We start from the raw sequence: 22,010 nt of genomic DNA, 5'->3' as shown, positions 1-22,010 counted from the left end.
ATGTATACCTATTGCAAAGTTCTTTGTCAGCTATGTATTTTCAGCCATACTTCTGCTAACAAACTCCACATTGCTTGCTACCGACAAACCTGTGATAGGCATCATATGCCTCCAGAAAAAGAACTTCCTCAAGCAATATATCCACATGGCAACAGTTTGAAGAAACAAGCATTTTCTTTCTCTCCTTCTCTCACATGTTATATTTTGGCACATCATAGGAGCAGGTAGCATATCCACTACCTGCTGTTGAAAGTGTTGAAGATACTGAATTATTTATTCTATCTCTCTACACTATCCAAAACCGTTTTGGGTAGTTTGACACATCTCGGTCTTCCATATGGATACTTCATGGTGACAGAGTTGCCAGCTGCTCAGGTTTTGTAACAGTCTCAGATTTTCAAGGATTGTCTTAGCTTTCTTGGGAGAATCCCCCCCCCCCCCCGCCATGTACCTTGTACAGTGGGGTACTGTTTTATATGGCACTCATTTGAAGGAGAGTGCCGTTTGAGTTAAATAATACTGATTAGAAAGTTCAAATACTCTGAAATTATTTTCTGCTAAGAAAAAGCAATCTGAATAACTTTAGGATGAGCAGTTATAGCTAGTATTAATTACAAAATAATGTACTTCACCACATATAAATACAGATAACCCATCCTAAACATGTATGGCTTGAACAGGTCATACTGTTTAATTCATTTTTTTCAGGTAGTAATAGCAGAATGCTAAACCTGACACTTCTAGAATTCAGTGCAAGAAATACTCAATGTATATAGTGATTTTCATTAATTGTACATCATCCCCAGTTCTAGAGATTGATATGTATTTTACCCTTTTTTTCACAGATTATTTTAGTTGCTTATCCTACTCACATATATGCTATGGCTTGGATAAGTATCTGGACTGAGCAATGTATTGTACAATGGAGATATGCCAAACATTTCTAGTGTAATGTAGCTAAGGTTTTTTAAAGACAGATTTGAATAATAGGGAGAATGCTTACTGCTACAAGACATGGTACTTCTGAATTTTGTTAGATTGGAAGTCAATGGACCACATGCACTGTGAAATATATCTAATAGTATATCTAACACATGCTATATCTCAAGTCTTAGTTGAGCACAACAGGCAGGGTCCAGTATGAGGGCCACTCCTGTCTAGTGGAAGGCCTGGTAGGACTTAGTGACATTAGTGGTGCTTTGGTAATTTTGCATGGTTTTTGCTTCTCACATCAGAAGCATCTTAAAACACCTTGTTTTGAAACTATTGTTATGAGCTTAGATGTCTTGTTTTACATGAATGAGCCTATAAATATGGGTTTTCCTGACAAAGGTTGGGTGATCTGGGATTTTAAAAAGGGGCTTTAATGATCCTTAATAGCCAGGAATTTCTCTCCAACCTTTGTGATATGGTACCCATCAAGGTTGGACGAAGGATAGATACACAGGTAGAAGAAGAGAGAGACAGAGGCTGCATTTGCACAATCACTACAGCCCAGTGTAACTTATTTTGATTATTCAACCCTGCAGCGGGTTGCCATAGTTTTCCATGTCAACCAAACTGCGCAACAAAGTTTGTTTGAGCATTAAACAACCCTCAAATAATCCAAGGTCTGTTGTATGGTTACTTGAGGGTTGCTTAACCTTCGAACAACCCCTGCCACCTGTGTTAGGACAACATGACAAATGTTGCAACCCCCACTGGGAGTTAAATATTCAAAATGGCTGCTGGCACATGCCATGATGGACTGTGGTGATCATGCAAACTGGCCCAGAGAGTGAAGGGTCATTAATTCATTTTATTTGAAGATGAAGTACCATGCTCTCAAGCTGTCTTTGAAAACCTGATGCAGGATTAGCAGTTGTGCTGTCCGTCTTGGAATATGATTCCAGAGTGCCCTGCTCGTATATTAGTAAAGAAACATTACAAAGATACCATAAGGCTCTGATGGTTTTTCACACCCAAAGGAAATTAAGCCCTGTAGTGCTGCCCTGAACTTCTCTGTGCTCAGGCAAGGAGGGGTGCTTAAATACTATAATATGCTATCATGCTGTTTTAGTAGAAGATGTTCTAGTACAACTTCTGTAGATGCCCTCATTTGATTTGATTTTTGGTCAAGTTCTCCTGTACATCCTTCTGCCTGCTTGCCACCACATAATTGTGTCTAGATTACAGGTGCATGATTGACTGGAGAAAAGATTTCCAGATTTTGGATACACATGGCAGCAATTTGTATAATTATAATGGCATTGGGAGTTACTGCCATTACAACCCCATTTCCACTTGCCAGGCTAGGAAGGTGGTTTACATGATAGAGGAGTAGGCACCATGCACATAACATAAAATATGAGCCAAGTGTTCCTTATGGAATACCTGTGCACTTGAAATGATGGACATATACAGAGCTCCTCATCCCCTTAACACATCCCCTTAACACGTTATATTATGTGCATGATGAAGGGCCCTTGACCATTTCTCTATCAAGTGAAGAGGTTTACTAATTTGGTACATAAGAACTGGGCCACCAAAATCTCTTCCTGAGTGTACTGCTGGGTCACATGTTCCTATGATCATATGCACAAGCATGTTTTGGAATAATCACATAGAGAAACATGGCTGGCAGGATTCCTGCAGTGAACCATCCCTTTGACGAAAAAAATCATCTTTATTAAAAAAGGAACAAAAAGAAGAACATACATAATTACATAAGAAGATTACTAAAGAAACTCACTAATTATACTTCTTACTCTATCACCAATATGCTTGTGGAACAGCTAGAGGAAAATAGTCCAGGTAGAATTTACTTTCTAATGAAAGAAAGAAAATACAAGTTATATAGCATATATGAAGTGTTTATGTGCGATGTGTGTCTTAACAATCTTCATGCACTTTGTATGGCTGTGCTGGCAGAGACTGCTTTCCATATGTGGCCTTGAAATGCTACAGAGCTTTTCTGCACAAGGCATTTATTGTGTGCTCGTCATTCCCTACTCGCAGTTGTTTACAGGTTCTTTAGATGACAACATGACCCTCCAGTTTTGCTTCTGTTTTTCAACAGCACTTTTGGCAAGTTTTTTAGACCAGGGAAAATGCGGTAGTTTTTGTGAAAATTTCCCCTCTTATGTAACTGCTATTCCACTATACCACAGTGCTACCTAGTGGTTATGTAGCAGAAAAGCAGGGAAGGAAACACTCTTCGTCTAGTGCTTGGATCTCAATTCTTTGATGAAACCAAAAAATAAAATAAAATACAGTGGATTAACAGCCTCATGTAGAAAAGCTCTGTTCTGACTCAGCTATATTACTAAAGTGACCACGTAATCACAAATGACCTTTCATAAGCAGGTCTTCCTTAATACTCTTAAGCGTCACATATGCTGTCCCAGTATGTAATCTTTCTAATAAGGTGTCAGGGTGGAAACTGAGCCGATAGAACCCCAGAGCAGTTCTCATTCTGAGGAGGATCAGCAATCCCTGGGAGAGGAGCCAGCTCATCCTTCACAGGCACAGCAGCTGGCAGAGATTCCTCCTGCCGGCATTCCTGAGATAGATAGTGATCCTGGCAGTGAGCAAGTGCGGGAGGGGGGCTTGCTAGACGCTGGATGCAGGGAGCGATGAGTGATGGGGGGCGTGGAAAGGAGACGTAGCAATCCTGTGCATGTTTACTTGGAAGTAAAACCTAGTCTGTTCAATGGGGCATACTCCCAGGTAAGCATGATGATGTTTACTTCCAGGTAACTGTCATTTTGCATATTTAATCGTCCATGAGGCTTATTCATTTTAGTTGAACCCTTGTGCATATGTCTGTGCACAAGATTGTTACCTGTGTGTCATTCTACCATAGATGAGAAGACATATTTGCCTTTGCAAATAAGCTTGTGTATTGTCTCAGCAACAGAAGTTAGTCTAAAAATAAGAGTCACCATACCAATGTGGTATCTCTCTTAATGGATGTAAAGGAGGTAGCTAATGGTGAACCATCAGGCCCAAAAATGAAAATGTGTATCTGCCAGTAATTAAATGTGGCTAAACATAGCTACAAAGGGAGAAGAAAATTATTACCATACTTCTCATAAAACTCAGGAAGCTTGAATGAAGTTACCTAAAAATAAAGGCAGTCTTTAAAGGCTCTTTCTTCAAATCCAAGAAGTCTATCTCACAAATCTTTTTAAAGTTTACTTCTTGATGTTACAGCTTAATATAAAAATACTTATCTGATTAGCTGTTGTTTGGAATTGCTCTTGGAAAGTGATATCAAAACCATACCGGAGGTTTAGCACCATATCTCTGCTGCGACGGTGTACCTCTAATGAGGATGACAATTTTATCAGTTTATTCCAATTGAATGTTAGAATCTTCTTTTCATCAGCACTAAAGTTTCTTTTAGCTCCATTTTTCCTGAACAGTTCTTTGAAACTGTGATAGGGTATCAGTTTTCAGTGTTCTGTACAATACCTTAGGTTCTGTAGGAATGGCTGGTTGAGTATTGCTTATGAGATTTGTGGAGTGCATGTAATTTGTGAGTTCATGTAAGAGTACAAAAGTTATTGTGATATGAAAGGAGTGAGAAAGCTATCTGTAGTCTTTGTGTACCGCTTTCCCTCTATGTGCATATGATGTAATTGTGATTAATGTTTGGGATCATCACCTGGGGAAAAGATTATCAAGATGTTCTGCATTGAGCAGGGGGTTGGACTTTATGGTCTTCTAGGCCCCTTCCAACCCTACTATTATGTGATTCTAAGAAATTGGGTAGGCTGGTGATTTGTGGTACTGGTAACTGTGAAGAACTGATATTGAGAGGGAGAGACCAGACTTCTGGCTTTTGCTGAGGAATACAGCCTTTGGTTGCTTCTACTGAAGAAACCAGGTTGTGTTTGTATGAAAGGACTGTTTGGTTTCTGGGTCTTGGTTTTCTGTTGGCAAGGAGAAGTTTTTATTTCTGTTAGTTGCAATAGACTTCATTAAAATTTAGTTCCTAGTCTGGGATAAAGCCCTGTATGTCTTGTCAATGAACAGTCTCCTCCTTCAAACAATTCCTGGACAAATGAAAACGTATTCTGCATTTCCACCACCAGTAGTTGCTCTACCAAATGGCAGAGATGTGCCTACTTTTTTAAGGGCTAAACTTGTCTTGGAGGGGAATCTTTTATTTTTCCAAATTAATGATATTTGGAATTTGGGTGCTGAATTTGATAGGGCTTTTGGAACTTCTTGAGAGAGAACATGCCCATTTCAGAGTAGCTTATCACTAAACCTGCAATGGCATTTTTCTCTTTACACCTTGTTATGAGCAACATTACCGTGTGTTACAATATAAATTGTTTTTTGATAGCCCCATTAAGTGTAGAAAATTAGTCACATGGGTCTCTGTATTGTGAATGTTCACTACAGTGGAAAGAATAGATCAGCATATACATTCCTTTGTGTGCACAGAACTGCTCTGGCCATCTAAGAACCAGTATTCATGTTCCTCTGGTGTTGTGGAAACCACTGCTGCTTCTCCCTCTTCTGAGATATTGGGTCAAGGTGAGAAGCCTACTCTGTGGCTCTTCTCCATGTTGCATCATCCCATGAAAATTTGAGTTCATGCAAGCAGGAGAGGAAGCGGGGTGTAGGATCCTTGCATGTAGTCTCAGGCTTCTCATGTTGTCAGGTGGTATGGAAAGGTGGGACACACTTGCAATACCTGTGCTGCCAGAATAATGAATAAGCGTACGGGCAGGAGTTTCATGTGTGCATCAGAATGTGCGTGAAGAACTAGTTCAGGATGCATGTTTGTTTCCAGTACAGTACAGTCATTTTGGGGGACCACAGACCCATCATCTCTAGAGTTCAGAGGACAAAACACTATCAGTGCATTCAAAACAGCCAGGATATTTCCTGTGCTCTTATGGAGGGAAAATGGGCAAAATAAGCATTCAGATCTTTTCATATAATAAAATATGTATTAAATTGCTTTTGAGCGATGGACTAATCCACATTCTAAAATAAATGAATGAGTTGCAATCTTAGATATTTACTAGTTATATATTAATATGTACATATAGTAATTACATTGAGAGGAAAAATATTTTTTCATAACAATTAATGTTTGTAAATGTTTATGGAAGTACATAACAAATATAACAAACACATGGACTAATTAAGATGAAAGGGATGACAACCCTTGTGGCTTGTTCTGAAAAATAAGGAACATTACAATAGTAAGACTTAATTATTTCTGTAAACATTTCAAATTAGTTTCCGTATAAAAACTGAATGTCTAAAATAGTTTATATCTTCTAAACCTTTTGACATTTGTACATATCATGTCAAGAATAAATTAATCCTCATTTTTATTTATTATATTATAGACTCTAATATATTATCATTTATTCCTCTATATCTTTGTTTGGATTTTTAAAGTTGCTTATTGTTGAAGCACAAATGGAAAAGCTTTTTGTTGTGATTTATATATTCTCAATATATACAGCATCAAAATATAACTGTTGCATGTTGATTGAATATTAATATACAATTCATAATTGAGTATTAAAGTAACTAAGGGGCCGAGGTGGCTTAGTGGTTAAGACGCTGAACTGAAGACTGGAAGGTTGGCAGGACAGCAGTTCGAGACCCGAGTGCCGCGTGACGGAGTGAGCTCCTGTCTTCAGTCCCAGCTCCTGCCAACCTAGCAGTTCGAAAGCAAGAAATTGCAAGTAGATAAATAGGTACCGCTTCGGCGGGAAAGGTAACAGCATTCCGTGCACCTTGGTGTTCAGTCATGCCGGCCACATGACCACGGAAGCGTCTTCGGACAGCGCTGGCTCTTCGGCTTAGAAATGGAGATGAGCACCACACCCTAGAGTCAGACACGACTGGTTGGGGACACCTTTACCTTTTACCTTCTTTAAGTAACTAATCTTTTATGTTTTATTCATGAATAATCCTAGTTGATGTACAAATACTCTTTTTTAAAAAGAAGAAACATCAAAACAAAACACTGACCCATATCTTCAACATGGACGCCTTCTCAGACATGGGAAGTTGGTGGGGCGGGGGAAGTAGTTTCAGGCCTCTTGCCTATCTTTTGCCAATTATTAGGGGTCTTCAGATAATTGTTATTTAAAATGCTAGAGTATTCCTAGGATGTATCTCTCAAGAAGCACTCAGTCCCAAAGTGTACTTCTAAAAGGGGGATGGCACTTTGTGCTATTATTTCCCTACAGTGTGTTCTCGCCCCACACTGCATGAAGAAGGTAACAAGTGTCCTTTGGCTTGAATTTTTGACAATGGATGGCTATTTAAATCTAAGTACTAAATGCCTTATTGGGCTTGGTGGGAGTTATTGAGCTATCCGTATTTGTATAACTGCCCTTTCATCTGTATAGACCTGCTCTGGTTCCTTTCCCAGTACAGGAACTAGTAAAGCTATCATGGTGTCCTAGTTCTCACTGAAGACTGCAGTTGGCAGCTTTAATATGCCTTTTCTAGTTCATAGAGCAGCAGCAACAGATTAGCAGATACCTGTTATGTTGCATTTCTACCTTACACTGTTGGAGCACTAAACTGTATAATCCGATGAGCCAAGGGAAGCGGGATTGAGCAATACAGTCTCAGATACACTGCTTGTGTACACGTTCCATGCAGAGGTACTTAACACCCCCTGTGGGCAGAAGGATTGGGGCAGGTTTTGGTTTACTTACTTTACATTATTTATATGTTTTCCAATGACCAAAGTTCCCTGAGCAGTTTACAATAAAAAATTGAAACCATAAAACAAAGTAAAACACAAACATAAAATCTGAAACCAGCATAAAACCAGCAACAGTGAAAAACCAAAGTAAAGCCAACAAAAAAGTAGTGCAAACAATCTAAAAAGCACTCAAAGCTATTAGGATTTAAATGCCTTAGGAAATATAAGTCCTTCACTTGGCATTGAAAAGACCATAGTGTGGAGGCTAGGTAAGCTTCCTTGGGGAGGGTATTGGACAGCCAGGGCACCATTACTGAAAAGGCCCTCGCTGTAGTAGCCACCTGCCACACCTCATGGTGTCTGAATGCCCAAAGAAGGGTGTCTGAATGCTATCTTAAGGTCTGGGTAGGTATGTATGTGAGAAGGTAACCTGGCCCCAAGTTGTTCAGGTAATACGTGCACTTTGAATTGGGTCCAGAAACAGACTGGGAGCCAGCGCAGATGGCAAAACACTGGTATAATATGACTGTATTGGCCAGTACCTGTTAACAATATTGCTGTCCAAAACAGGGTTGTAGTTGGTGTATTGGCTTAAGCTGATAAAATGCGCTCCAAGCCACCAAAGTCACTTGTGCTTCCAGCAACAGTGTTGGATCCAAGAGCACTCCCGAGCTGCGATCTCCTCCAAAACAGGTTGAACACCACTCAGCTGGGCAGATAAACTACCCACTAATAGGATCTCTGACTTGTCTCACTTGAGTCTCAGTTTATTGTCTTTCATCCAATCAATTATTGTGCCCAGAATAAAGGAGAAGGGTTACTTGGCAAACAGGTCAGTGCCAGAAGGTCATGGTGCTGCTTGCCAAGAATTGGGTTGGACTTTCATTTGCAGGTGTGCAAATGAGTGATGGAACTAGTGCACCTAAAATCATTCTGCAGTATTGGGCCACCAGAAGTCATGTTTAGGCAGCTGATCATTCTTCAGCAATCCCATGGCAAAACGGAGAATCATTCAACATAAATACTGAGCTATTTTAAAGTTTACATTCTGCAGACCAACGGAGAGGCAAATATGTATGTAGATTTATGTGTATCTAATATAGTACACATGTGCCTAATGGGTATGAAAGTCTGAAACAGTTCATTCACTCGCATATAAGTTTGGACCACTCTATTTGTTCCAATTATGGGCAAATTCTGGTTGCACTGAGAAAGCATGTGGCTGACTATACCATTGTAAAGTACTTGGCATCATTCTGTGTTGATTATTTAGAACAGATGATCGCTTAATAAATGTTGGTGGCTTTTTTGGGTGTGCGTGTATGTGCTGCTAACATGGTACAGAAAGAATGCGCAGAAGTGCATTTCATATTAACATTTTGCACCGTTGATCAGGTTGGATAAGAAAAATGTTAACAGCAGTTTAACTGTACTCTTATTTTGTGAGATAACATGCTAATAATGTAGCTGTTTTAATTTGACTTTAGCAGACAGTTTAAATATAGGTTTCCCTTACAGAGACAAAAGTTGCAATTTAAAGCTCTTTGGTGGTCTAAAAACAGCTTAATTCTCTAGTAGCATGGTAATAAGTACTAATCCAGCTTATGCAGTGATTGTAGTATGTCATGTTTGTGAAAGATTGCCTAACTAGGCTTTCTCTGGATTATTTGTTAATTTTGTCAAAAAATCAAATGTAAAACCTTATAGCATCTTTATGCTGAGACAAACTGTTCAATTTAACTTGTGCTCAAGCAGCGGCTGTCAGAAATTATCATGTTTCCAGTGTTCCCTGTATCACCTTGTGTCCTTACCTCCTCCATAGACTCAGGCATGATAAAGCTCACCTTGTTAGGATTTCTTACTGAAATGATAACCCGAGGGAAAATGAAAGTTGATGTCACATGGAATGACAGCTGACATACATTTATGTCATGGGCTACATTAGAATAATAAACTTTCCTTTCCTTCCCTAGCACTAGGTGATAAGTGGAAGTGCTTTTCATCATGTCCTCCAGTGCCCTGTTCATTAGACAAATGCATGACTCCTCTGTGGGCACATTCGCTGTAACATGTACTGTCAGGTGTTGCTTAAGCTTTAAAAGTGCTGCTCCGTAGCAGTAAGAAACAAACCTGATAGGCAGGTCTAGGTACCTTTAAAACAAACAAGCAAACAAACAAAAAACCGCGAGAAATTGCAAACTGTTTATCACTGATGCAGGAAGAGCAAAATCTTTTTTCGCTATAATTTTAGTTTCTGGATCCCATACAGGAAAGTTAGGCAAAGTAAGATTTAGCAATGAATTGTTTATATCAAAGATTTGCTTCTGCTGCCAGTGTATGTTTGATGAATTCCTTGGAAGAGCCCAACTAGAAAAAGGTCACCAGCCTTGATGAAATATCCTCTACAGCCAGGGTAGGGAAGCTTTTTGCTCCAAGGGCCAGATGACCATCCAGGAAACCTCCCAGGGGCGACATGCCAACAGTGGGCATGGTCAGAGCCAAATGTGGGTGTGACCACCCCACTCTTTCACACATACCAATCACACAGACATGCACACAACCCATCCACACCATTCTGTCTCACATACGCACACCCCACACGCATACTTACTTTTCCCAGCCCCCCTCTCTCAGCTGAGAAGGGGAGGGGCACTGAATTTTTATCCTCATCGTGGTGCACTGGGTGGAGAGGTTTAAACCTCCCCACCCAGCATGAAGCAATGGGGATGAAAATGGCCCCCTCCTCAGCTTCTCTTCCCAGCGATGCTGATTGGAGAGCAATCCCTCCATTTGCAGTTTGCTGCCTTCTCCTGCTATGTGTTGACAAAAGAAGCAGCACTGAAAAACGTTTCTCTCTGATCCATAGAGCTGAAGTGAGATAATAGCTTTCCTCTACCTGATGAGAGGTAGGCTCTTGGGGGAGGCTGGCGGGCTGGATAGAGAACCCTTTCAAGCTGTATCTTGCCTGTTGGCCTGCTCTAGCGATCCTAAAATGATATCCCTTGTACCCAAGCCATAATTCCTGGTGCACTATCAATGCTTGGATCAGGTCCAGTCTAAGATGAGAGGTAAAACATACCACTTGGTCAATTTCCTAACGAAAGGGAAATTTCTGGTTGTCTCTTGGGGTTTCATTGTATCAATTTTGTCCATATTGCTCATTGACTTGTGACAGGAAGTCTCTCCTCATATATGTACCACACAGCTTAATAACAACTGGATCATTTAGGCCATTGTAGTCAAGTAAAATACTTTTATGTCTTCCGGGTAACAGTCAACGCTACACATATGTGAAATGCATAACCATTTATTTGGTTTCTCAAGGCAGAGTTAACTTTATCCCCTCGCTCTATGTGGAGGCTTTCTACGTGGTGACTCAGAGTAAGCATGGATTTTAAATTTTTCTTGCTGTGGCATCGCTCCAATCACATCTGCGAAACAGTGTTGCATATTATATTCTTTGTAGTGGCAGCCGTGCTGGCATGTAACGTTTTTAGACTTTACAGCTGCCTTTTGAGAAGTGCTTTTCATAGTCACTGAATGGGTGACTATAATTGGATCTTGGTCAAAGGATCAGGTTGATAAGTCAGTTATCAAGCTTAAGAGGCTAATTATTGATTAACTGATGAATGTCTAGGCCAGGGGTGGGCAGTGTCTGGGAGATAGGGGACAGATTTCTTTGCCCAAACCCACTAGGGGACTCATCCTGCCGCCACTGAAATTGCTACTACTACTACAGAAATTCCCAGACATCTTGTTTCCTTGCAAAATTGTTACATTTTTGCCTGTGGCAAATTCGGAGGGGGTGGGGGTAGGGGGCTGCAAAAATGACCCACGGAGGTCACATGCATCCCAGGCTGTGAGTTGTCCACCCCGGTCTAGGCAGTCTTTCTGCCCTATGATACCAAAGCTGAGGAAGTTGGTCCAGTAGTGCGCCCTCTTGTTTAGAAAGGAGTCATGCATATAGGAAGTTCAATGGAACATCAATGGATAAGTAGGGCAATATGTACCTATGGAAGCAAGGTTCAGAGGAGAGACAGTATGAGCTGCGTTGCAGGGAAAGGGGATGCTTTCTCTTCCTGGCACAGCCTAGTCTCTGTCCAACTTGTGGCCAAGCAAGGAGGCACCACAGCAGGAGACTGGGGCAGATGTTGGTGGAGCACAAAGTAATAGCAGTTCCTGGAGTCCTGTGCAGTAATGCAGTGTACAGTGGAGCGTGCCTCCACTTTAGTTGCCCCCTTTCTAAGCTCCTAACTGCAGTGCAGTGTGCACTGGATAGGAAAAAATGAAACTTCGATCACAATTTGCTTGCCTCATGGGGGTGCGGGTTTGAAGAAGAATTTATATTGTACTTGTACTGTACTATTGTACTGTGATAAAATTAGACCTGTATTGAGGGATGGAGGGTTTTTTATCTTCATATAACCAGACTGTGACTGTGGGTTTGTCTTGAGGCAATACCTGGCTAGAGTCTTGGACTTGACAAAGGAGTGTTAATAGTCCAGGATATTCAGGCGATGTGTCTCCATGGGCGTTAATTGTTAATACAGGACTGCCCTGCACTGTTCTGAATAGGAAAACCTGATCAGTGAAGCGGGTGGAGGGCATACCTCAGTGTCCAAGCTTAGGATGCTATAATTTAAGTCTGAACATAGGAAGAGTTCTGCTGTATCAGAGCAAGGGTCCATCTAGTCCAGCATTCTGTTCACACAGTGGCCAACCAGCTGTCGACCAGGAACCCACAAGCAGGGCATCAGCACAACAGCACCCTCCCACCCCTGTTCCCCAGCAACTGGTGTACATAAGCTCACCGCCACTGGTGCTGGAGGTAGCACATAGCTATCAAGACTAGTAGTCATTGATAGCCTTTTCCTGTGTTTGTGAAAGGGAATGAAGGGAACAGGTTGTGGTTTTTGAGAGGCAAGGAGAGAGCTGAGGTTTTGGGCTCAGATGGGTCTCTATTTTGCATCTATGTGGCCCTGACTTGGATTGGGAGCATGGTGGGTGGGGGAAGGTTAAAGCCCCCACACTGGGTTCCCAATCCAAATCAGGACGCCTGTACTTACTCTAGGGTCTTTAAAGTAATGTGGACACTAAGCTAACACCCTTTTGAGGTTGTGGCTGCTTCTCTCCGGAGATCTGAAGTGGGGCAATGGATTTGGCTCTCTGTGGTGCTTCTCTGTCTGTGCTCAAACTCACATTACAAAACACCATAATCCTCAAGTGACCTCCTTCCAGAGGAAACCAAACCAAAGGGAGTGTTGCACCCTTGGAATTTCTCACTGCTCGGAGAAGTGAAGGGAGCTTAACCCTATCTATAGGGTATTGAGTACTATGTTATATACCTGAGTAGCCTTTTAAAGTCCGTTTTAAGCAGTCAGGTTTACCTTATCGGTGGTGTTTGCACCTGTGTTGTATAATATGAAGGAGGTGGTCAGTCTTTTCCGACTGCTCATAGTAATAGATCGGGCAGAATGAACAAAACAACAAAGGCTATGGAGGAAATTTAATAAAAAAAATAGGAAAAGGAAATCTGAACATGAAAAATAAAATCCACACTAGATATGTCTATTGCATAAATCAAAAGGCTTTATGTCATAACATGAACATGTGCCATACTGGCTCATATATTGAATTTCAGTAGTTGGTTGCATAAAGAAGTAAAGTGTAATGAAACTGGCAAGCAAAGTATTCCCCAGTCAGCCTTATCTTTGTTCCATTTGTCCTTCAGACACAGCTTTTTTTGCATTTTTCAATAAAACCCATCCAGCTCTTTTCTTTTCTTTCTTTCTTTCTTTCTTTCTTTCTTTCTTTCTTTCTCTCTATTTCTTTCTTTCTTTCTTTCTTTCTTTTCTCCCCCCCCCACTTTGCATCTCTCTGTAACTGAGCTGAGAAAACCAATGAGATTCAGTGCTTTTCTACTTGAGTTCTTTAGCTGTTTTTTAAAAGATCAAAACTTAGAATGCTGCTACATGGTATTAAGGCTTAGCCACTGATGTGTCCCTATAGAGGTTATGTTTTTCTTGTGGGGAGAGTGGTGGGAGGAAAAGGGTGAAGGGTGACACTTTTGAGCAGGCTTGTAGACAGTAAACACTACTTTCCTTGTTTCTTAGGATCCTCTTTGCAAGCTCGGTGCTTAACCTGGCTGAACTTGTTGCCCTTCGGCCTGACCTTGGCAAATTGAAAAAGGTCCTTTACTTCCATGAGAACCAATTGACATATCCTGTCCAGAAATGTCAGGAAAGGGACTTCCAATATGGATACAACCAGATTCTTTCATGGTAGGTGCATATCACATGCCCTTGTGTATAATTGTTTTCCACTATCTTTTATGCCTATGCCTCCAGGGTTTTCTCTTCTTCTCTTTTTCAAAAATAAAAATATGTGGAGCCCTATGCAGTTTCCAGTATTTGGAGACAGACATATCTCACAATTCAACATGAATGTATCAAGCTGATGTTCCTTAGTATACACAGGTTGTAGAATGAGAAGTATACCTAGATGCTAATATGAGGCGCTTGTATACCAGTTACATTGCACTAATTTTCAGTATATACCTCATTCGTAATACACACAAGATGCTTTTGCTTTGAAAGCACTTAACAAAGGGGCAGTTAATCAGTGCTGGCTTAGCAATAGCTTTTATTGCATCCAGCTGAAATAAAAATAGAGGTTTTCAAGGGAGTAAACAAAAATTAAAATGTACTGCAGCAGTGTTTTTAGGAAGAGGGGGTAGTAAACTTACCAGATAAATCCTTACGTTTCTTTCATTGCACATTCACAAATTGTGCAGTGGTAAAACACCCAGACATTTAAAAGGCTGTGGCCCTTTATTGTTACTTAAAACAAACATATTTCCTGAATATAAGTTAATGAAAGAAGTTAATAACAGCTACACTGAAAAGCTTTGTGATTAGGCGTTATACAAACCTAAAGTGAAACTGCAAAGCTGAATTGGCTTGAATTGAAATAAATTCATTTACTTGGTCTATTTCACATATTTGTTATTAAGAGAATTATTATATGCATAGATCGAGCATTTTAAAGCTAGATGTATAACATCTGCATCTTTGCATTGTAACTCAGATGAAAGACAAATAATGATCCTATATAGTTGAGCTTTTTTGTAGCTCCCATTCTGCTTTCGTTTGCAAAATGTTTCGGTTTTTCAGTAGCAATATTCTGAAAATATAATGAAATGGCTTTGCATTAAAATTATTCTTAAAGACAAAAAGCAGCCTGTATAAAATATTCCTCATCATTACTACTTGAAGAAATACATATGGCATGAAATTTCTAAACCATTTTTTCTCTGCTACTTTTGAAAATGCTATAATTTTGCTTATTATCTTGCTATTATGGGACCTTTCTAGTGATTTAGCTTTATTAATCCTCAGAATTTTTGTTTTGAGTCATAGCAGGAGTAGACCTGCTTCCCACAACCTAGTAGGAGTGATTAGTAATAGTGGGGGTGCAAAAAGTATCCATCCTGCCCATGGAGAATGTGTAGGGGAGGGTATTCTCATATTCTTCCTATAAGATGGCATGGGGAGAAAGTAGATTGGGATCTATTGGCTGTTGTCTGGATGAGTTAGAGTGAATTAGTAGATTTCTGAATCCAAATGTAAGTTAGGCTGCTGAAATAAAGAAAGCTTAGGGAAAAACAAACTGGATGGGAGATTGTGTGGAAGGACTGCAAGCTCAGTTCTGGGATTAAACATAAATTCCTGGGCTAAAAGCATGTCCTCAGAGGCACCCCGTTCCCTTAATTCAAAGGCTGCAATTGTAAACACATTTCCAAGGTACTTATTTCCAGGTAAGCTTTGCACTGCAAGTGTATCTCCGCTTGTCCCCTGACAGCACTATTTTGCACCTATGTCTGCAAGATGGCCCTTGTGGTTAAAAAAAAAAAAGTAGACATACAAGCCTGAAGTTTGCCCACCCCTGATATAGGACATCACCACTGTGAGGGGATTCTCATTACAATCCCTCATTGCTGTCACATGAGGCACAAGCAGGAGCAAGACCATGTCTCCACTTAAACCAGACTCTCTTTTTCCTCCTGTAGCCTGATACGTTATTGTTGGTATGAAAGCTATTTGTTCCTCAGCTTCTGAGTCCACATAGATCAAATTACCTTGGGAAAAGTTCTCTAAACTGCAGTCTTGTTTGGTTGTCTGCATCATCCAGCCAAGTCGAAAGGAGCATTTTGTCAGACATCAGGTACAGATTGGGTGGGGTACGATGGTTGTCTGTAGCCACCCAGTGCCTCTGAAAATGGTGAGCACAAAGGAGGGGGGTTTAAATGGCTCTCTTTAGATTGAGACCATAATTCCTAAGGCATATTCAGGCAGTGCATCCTCTAGCTCAGAGGCAAAAGAAACAGACAGAAGTTTTTTGCGGTATGCTTTCTGTGACCCCAGTTGTCTTCTTTATTTGGCTATTTGTATTCTTAGCCCCTTTGTGTCACCAAAGAGGAATTTTAATTGCTAATAGTAAATACAGTCTACCTTTTCCATCCTTCATGCTTTTCTATGATCTGTAACCTACAAAGAGGGATCTAGTTTGTTTTATTCCTTTCTTTTAATTTTGTATTTTTAAAAGCCCTGCATTTTAAAACCCCTTCCCCACTCCCTTTAGAAACACCTTAGGGGAGAACATAAGAAGACCCATGCTGGATCGGACCAAGGATCCATCTAGTCCAGCATTCTGTTCACACATTGGCCAACCACATTGGCCAAGGGAAACCCACAAGCAGGACATGAGTGCAACACAGCACCCTACCGGCCAAGTTCTCCAGCAACCGGTGTACACAGGCATATTGCCTCTGATACTGAAGGTAGCATATAGCCATCAGGACAAATAGCCTTCTCCTCCAGGAATTTGTCTAACACCCTTTCAAAACCATCCAAATTTGTGGCCATCACTAGCTTCAGTGGTAGCATATTCCATAGTTTAATTATGCGCTGTGTGAAGAAGTACTTTTTATCTGTCCTGAATCTCCAACCAATCAGCTTCATGGGATGACCCTGAGTTCTAGTATAATGAGAGAGGGAGGAAAAAATGTTTCCCTATCCAAATTTTCCACATCATGCATAATTTTATACACCTCTAATAGTAAAATGGATAATCCTGTGCTGACCAATAGGACAGCAAAACAGCATCAACATAGAGAAGAGGGTGGTTCTCCATACCGGGGGGTGGGTGGGGGGACAATGCCCCTCCCTCAAAATTGGGGAAAAGAGAAGCTGTGCCAAATACAGTGCCTCATGCTGTCATGCAACCCCAAGAACATGAAGGTGGAATGGCAGCGTAAATGTCTGAGTGACTTCCCTTCAGTATAGAGCAGCCTTCCCCAACATGGTACCCTCCAGATGTGTTGGCTAAAGATAACAGGAGTTGCATTTAAGCACATCTGAAAGAGGCCATCTTGGTTCATCTTGGGCTTAATGGAATGCATCTCCTGCCCCTGATACTGTCCTTTTTCTGAATAAATGATTCATTAGTTGGGGGTTAATTTGGATTGGAAGAAATAACACTTCCTCTGATCCAAATGACGCCCCCCTCCCGAGTGATCTGAAACTGCCAAGGAACCAGGCCTCCCAACAAGAATCCTGGACTGGAAAAAAGTTGGGGTTCGGTGATATACACCTGATGGAAATAGAGCATCCACAGGTTCTAATTAATTCCTCCCCACCAGTGTGAGTCTATGGTGACACGGTGGGTATTTCCTAACAATGCCATATCTTGGAATGGAGGAGGAGGAGGATAGGAACATAGGAAGATGCCTTATGCTGAGTCAGACCAGTATTATTGACACTGACTGGCAGTGGCTCTCCAGGGTAACTGGAGATGCTGGGGATTGAACTCATGACCTTCAGCATGCAAAGCAGGTGCTCTGCCACTGAGCCACAGCCATCCCTTCATGGGAGACGCATGCCATCAGACAAGTTCAGGGCTTTATGACAGGATGTGGGGCTGAGTGATGAGCTTGTTGCACAGTCAACTCCAAACCTGAGCACTGTAACACAATTAACACAATTCACAAAGCACCATAACTTTTTGTTACAGATACCCCCTCGTCAAATCCTATTTTACATTTTTGTTGAAGAATTTTTAGTGAGCTGAGTGTAAATGAGGTATATTTTAGCAATAAGAATCTTTTTTAATAGAGAATCTATTTCCCCTTCCTTTATGGAGAGATGCTAAGTGAGCATATGTAATTTTTCCCCCTTTTAATTGAGTTTTAGTGCTTGCATTTCTATTTTGGTAATCATATAGAAACTGTAGACCACAGAATGCAGATTTTTTTAAAAACCAAGTGGATCAAAAATGAATCTGCCTGTCATTAAGTTATGACAGAAGCAAACATGTAAACTTTTGCGGTGTTCTTTTTGCCCCTTTTGTTCCCAGCTATTAGTTAGAAGCAAGACAAAGAGGTTAACTCACTGGTTGTCTTAGCTGAAAGAAAAACATGTTGTTAAAAAATAATATGTTTGGGAAAATGTGAGATTTCAGAAAATGGTTCCACTCCAGTTGTTGAGCTGAAAAGCATTAGAGCTCTCTTCAAATATTTCCTTGCTTTTCCTGCTGACTCCTGCTGTTTTTGTGGGCAGTGTCAGTTTTCTTTCTTGACTATGAAGCAGTGAGAATTAGGAGGAATGACTTTAACCCTGTGCAGACAGTCTAACTGGTAGAAATGTACAAGTAGAGAAAAGGGTGGTGGACATGCAGAAGAGCCTGCTGGTACCGCTCTTGACTTCCATGGGTTGATCATAACTTATGCAAAGTCTATACGTATAGGCGCCAAACATGCAGTCTTGTACTCTCCAACTTTGCAGGGCATAGTTTGCATGTTCAGAACCTATGCATTTTGGGCACTTTGGTGCTTACGCTCATAGACCCCTGTGCAGAAGTTGCAGTCTTCTGCACAGTGGAATGGGATGGTGGTGAAGATGCCAAGGCCATTGATCTCTTGTCTGCTGGGTCAGTAGTGCCAGACATGACACAATGAGGAAACTAACTTTCCATAAAACATCTCTTAGCTTCTATTACAGCATTACGTTTGAGCTGATATGGTTCAGAATTGTTTTTTTCATTGCATGGAAGTTTTTTACCTTTCAAGGAAAAAATGTGCTGAGAAGGTGTATATGACATTGTTCGCTTGTGATGAATATTTTTGGCTGCATTTTAAAAGGATTCTTTTAAGAACTGTGAGAAGGGAAAGAGGTGGCTAATGTCACTCGTGGTGGTTTGAGCACATATTAAAATGTCATATATATATATATATATATATATATATATATATATAAATAAATAAAAGACCACGGTGGCTTAGTGGTTAAGATGCTGAACTGCAGACTGGAAGGTCGGCAGGTCAGCAGTTCGAGACCCGAGTGCTGCATGACGGAGTGAGCTCCTGTCTTCAGTCCCAGCTCCTGCCAACCTAGCAGTTCGAAAGCAAGAAATTGCAAGTAGATAAATACGTACCGCCTCGGCGGGAAAGGTAACAGCGTTCCGTGCACCTTGGTGGCCGGCCACATGACCACGGAAGCGTCTTTGGACAGCGCTGGCTCTTCGGCTTAGAAACGGGGATGAGCACCGCACCCCAGAGTCGGATACGACTGGTTGGGGACACCTTTACCTTTATATATATATATATATATATATATAATTTGTTCAGTTTACAGATATTTCTCATTTCTCTAATATTCATAAGAATTTGAGAGCTAGTGTAGCACAGTGGTTAAGATAATGATAATGAGATTTGAGAAGTCCCCGGTCAACCACCCATGCCCGAGCCATGAGCTCACTTGACCTCTATAATGATTTCCATCCTTGGCTCCCCTCAGCCATCTGTAATGTAGGGGTGCAAAACCGACTGATTTTGCAAGGTTGTTGTATGCTCAAACAGGGAATGTATGTGACATGTAAGAAAGGGGCTATATAAATATTGGCTTTGATCCAGAGACTTTGAGGAGAATGGGAAAATGCCTTAGTGCCAGAGTTAGCAGATTTCTTGCAATGCAGCATCACAGTGTTTCAAGGTTTGTGTTACACTTGAAGAACTGGTGAATAAGTAAAGTGAAAGCTGTAGTGTGTAAACTCTAGTGGGTCATAAAGACATCTTGAAAATGAGCTTGTGCAAAATGGAGGAGCCCCTTGGGGCCTGGGTTCACTTTTTTTACGCAGCGCTCTTCCGCTAAGTTGGAAGCAACCCTTCGGTGAGTAGGAAAAGCTTCCCCCTAGTGGAAAGACAACTTTCCAATCAAACCAATTAAGTTGTGGTTTATTATTTATAAATTAATAACTTACTCTCTCTTTCATTAGCTTAGTTGCTGACATTGTGGTGTTTAATTCTGCTTATAATATGGAGTCATTTCTAACATCTATTGGAAAATTTATGAAGCTGATACCTGACCATAGACCTAAGCATCTGGAAAAGTTAATCAGGCCAAAATGCCAAGTCCTTTACTTTCCAGTGAAGTTCCCTGATATGAACAGGTTAGTAGCTTTTGATTTCCTTTTCTGTTTTGTGTCATATAATGTTTCACTTCACTCCACGATGAGTTTCATTCCGAACTTTCCATTGGGCAGTTCCTGTCAGAAGATCAAGAAGAGTATTACATTTACGATAAATTTTCTGGCATAGAACTGAGCTACTCAGGAACAGAAGAAGAATATCAAGTTACTCAGCCAGGGCTGTTCGTAAGGAATAGCAACTTAGCAGTCAATACATATTCTGAATATGTAATCAGGCATGACATCAGACTCCTTTTGAGTTCCTGAGAGATTAAACTCCCCCAACAAAGCCACATATATTATTCCCCATCATTCATGGGCAAGAGAAACACTTTCCCCCGCTTCATCCTACTTTCCCTCTTTTCACTGCTGAAACTGCCTTGAAATCTACTGATGCCACTTGTCCCAAAGTGGAAAGAAGTTGGTCAGGGCGAGGTGGCAGAGGGGAGGCACTTCAATTCACTTCAGGAGGAAATATTTCCCAGAAGACTTGATTAGATCACTGTTTGTTTCCCAAACTTCTAATAGCTGAAGGCCAATATAAAAAAGGCACTGGGACACTCTCCTGTGATAGGCTCATCTGGCACCCAGTCTGATGTCTTTCCAGTGCCAGGCAAAGGGTTTTTAATTTTACCAGGCTTTTAAAACATTATTGATCTGTTTTATTCTGGCTCATATATTATTTTATGCTGTCTTTATATATTTGCTGGTTTTAGTTTATTTTTCTGTATTAGTTATTTCATTGTGATTTTTAATATTACTGTAAACCGCCTTGATACTACTTTGAAGGGGAGGGTATAAATCTTAATAGTAAATACATAAATAAATACTTTGCTAGATGAAAAATTAATCTGACCTATTATAAGGCGGCTTCCTAAATTCCAAATTCCTACTTTGGGAATGGCTGCATTAGACTTTTGGAAGTGTTTGGCAAGTTCACTTGGCCTTATAGTTTGCTTAAGCAGTTCTGAAGTTTGTAAGCTTGTACAAAGAAGACCTAAGTTTGAGCAGCTAAGCCTGGTAATTTTGGCCATATGTATGTATTTTTGTACGTTTATTTGGCAACATACATAGCAAGAAGCATCATGGGCCTGTGCTGCCAGAGTTAATTTTAATGTGATTTTTAAAATGAGCCCTTTTAAATAGAATACTGTGTTGCCAAAGAACACATGATTTAACTTTCTTAAATATATTTCTTTGAAAATAAATTATTTTTACAATGGCTTTTGTTCAGGAGTCAATATGAAAATTATGCATGCACTTTAAATCTGGTGTACTTTATACTACTTGCTATTTTTTAAAAAAAATTGTGTATAGAAAGCAATAATGGTTGCTGGTTCCAGATAAAAATAAACACCAACACAAGATGCCCAGGATCACTTCTTACCAAAACCCACAATTCATGAATCAAGATGTGCATTTTTAGCTTCAGCTTTTTCTGATAGTTGCCGCTATTTTTTCCTAACAAGATCTTGTGCTAAATAAATGTTGAATGCACCTGTGGCAATTGAATGCAATTTATTAATTTAGTCTGCATTACTCTAGTGAAATCTATCTGAATGGAAATGGAGGAGAAAAAGGTTAAGAAATATCATGGCCAAACTTAGATTCATAAAGCAAGCTCTTCGCCCAGAGTGTTTTTCGAGTTATTTTCAAATGGTAATTTGCTTTATCCAAACCAAACTCATACAGTGTAAGTAAGTGATTATTTGCATGACTGACAGTCATTTGAATGCCTGCAGTCTTTTAAAAATGCATAATTTTGCAGAGATGTGGGGGTGGGGGGGGGGGAGATGAACAGAAAAATAAC

At 40.4% G+C, this 22,010-nt stretch overlaps 1 protein-coding gene across 27 annotated transcripts in view; it reads left to right on the top strand.

The window, feature by feature from the left end:
- QTMAN (queuosine-tRNA mannosyltransferase) overlaps positions 1–22,010 on the top strand; it is a 294,835-nt gene that overhangs the window by 119,377 nt on the left and 153,448 nt on the right. For 21 of the 27 annotated variants that reach the window (XM_084809812.1, XM_084809932.1, XM_084809792.1 and 18 more), the window contains 2 exons: positions 13,792–13,959; positions 20,009–20,182. In XM_084809812.1, the coding sequence (XP_084665938.1) occupies positions 13,792–13,959; positions 20,009–20,182 (342 nt within the window). The remainder of the gene's footprint in view (positions 1–13,791; positions 13,960–20,008; positions 20,183–22,010) is intronic. The other 6 variants (XM_084809878.1, XM_084809886.1, XM_084809870.1 and 3 more) reach the window with 1 other exon arrangement.

The sequence above is a fragment of the Heloderma suspectum genome, chromosome 1, assembly GCF_057233095.1.
Source record: "Heloderma suspectum isolate Gila_16-S chromosome 1, 16-S_ref, whole genome shotgun sequence".
Taxonomy (NCBI): Eukaryota; Metazoa; Chordata; class Lepidosauria; order Squamata; family Helodermatidae; genus Heloderma; species Heloderma suspectum.
This window is presented reverse-complemented; position numbering and strand designations above follow the sequence as displayed.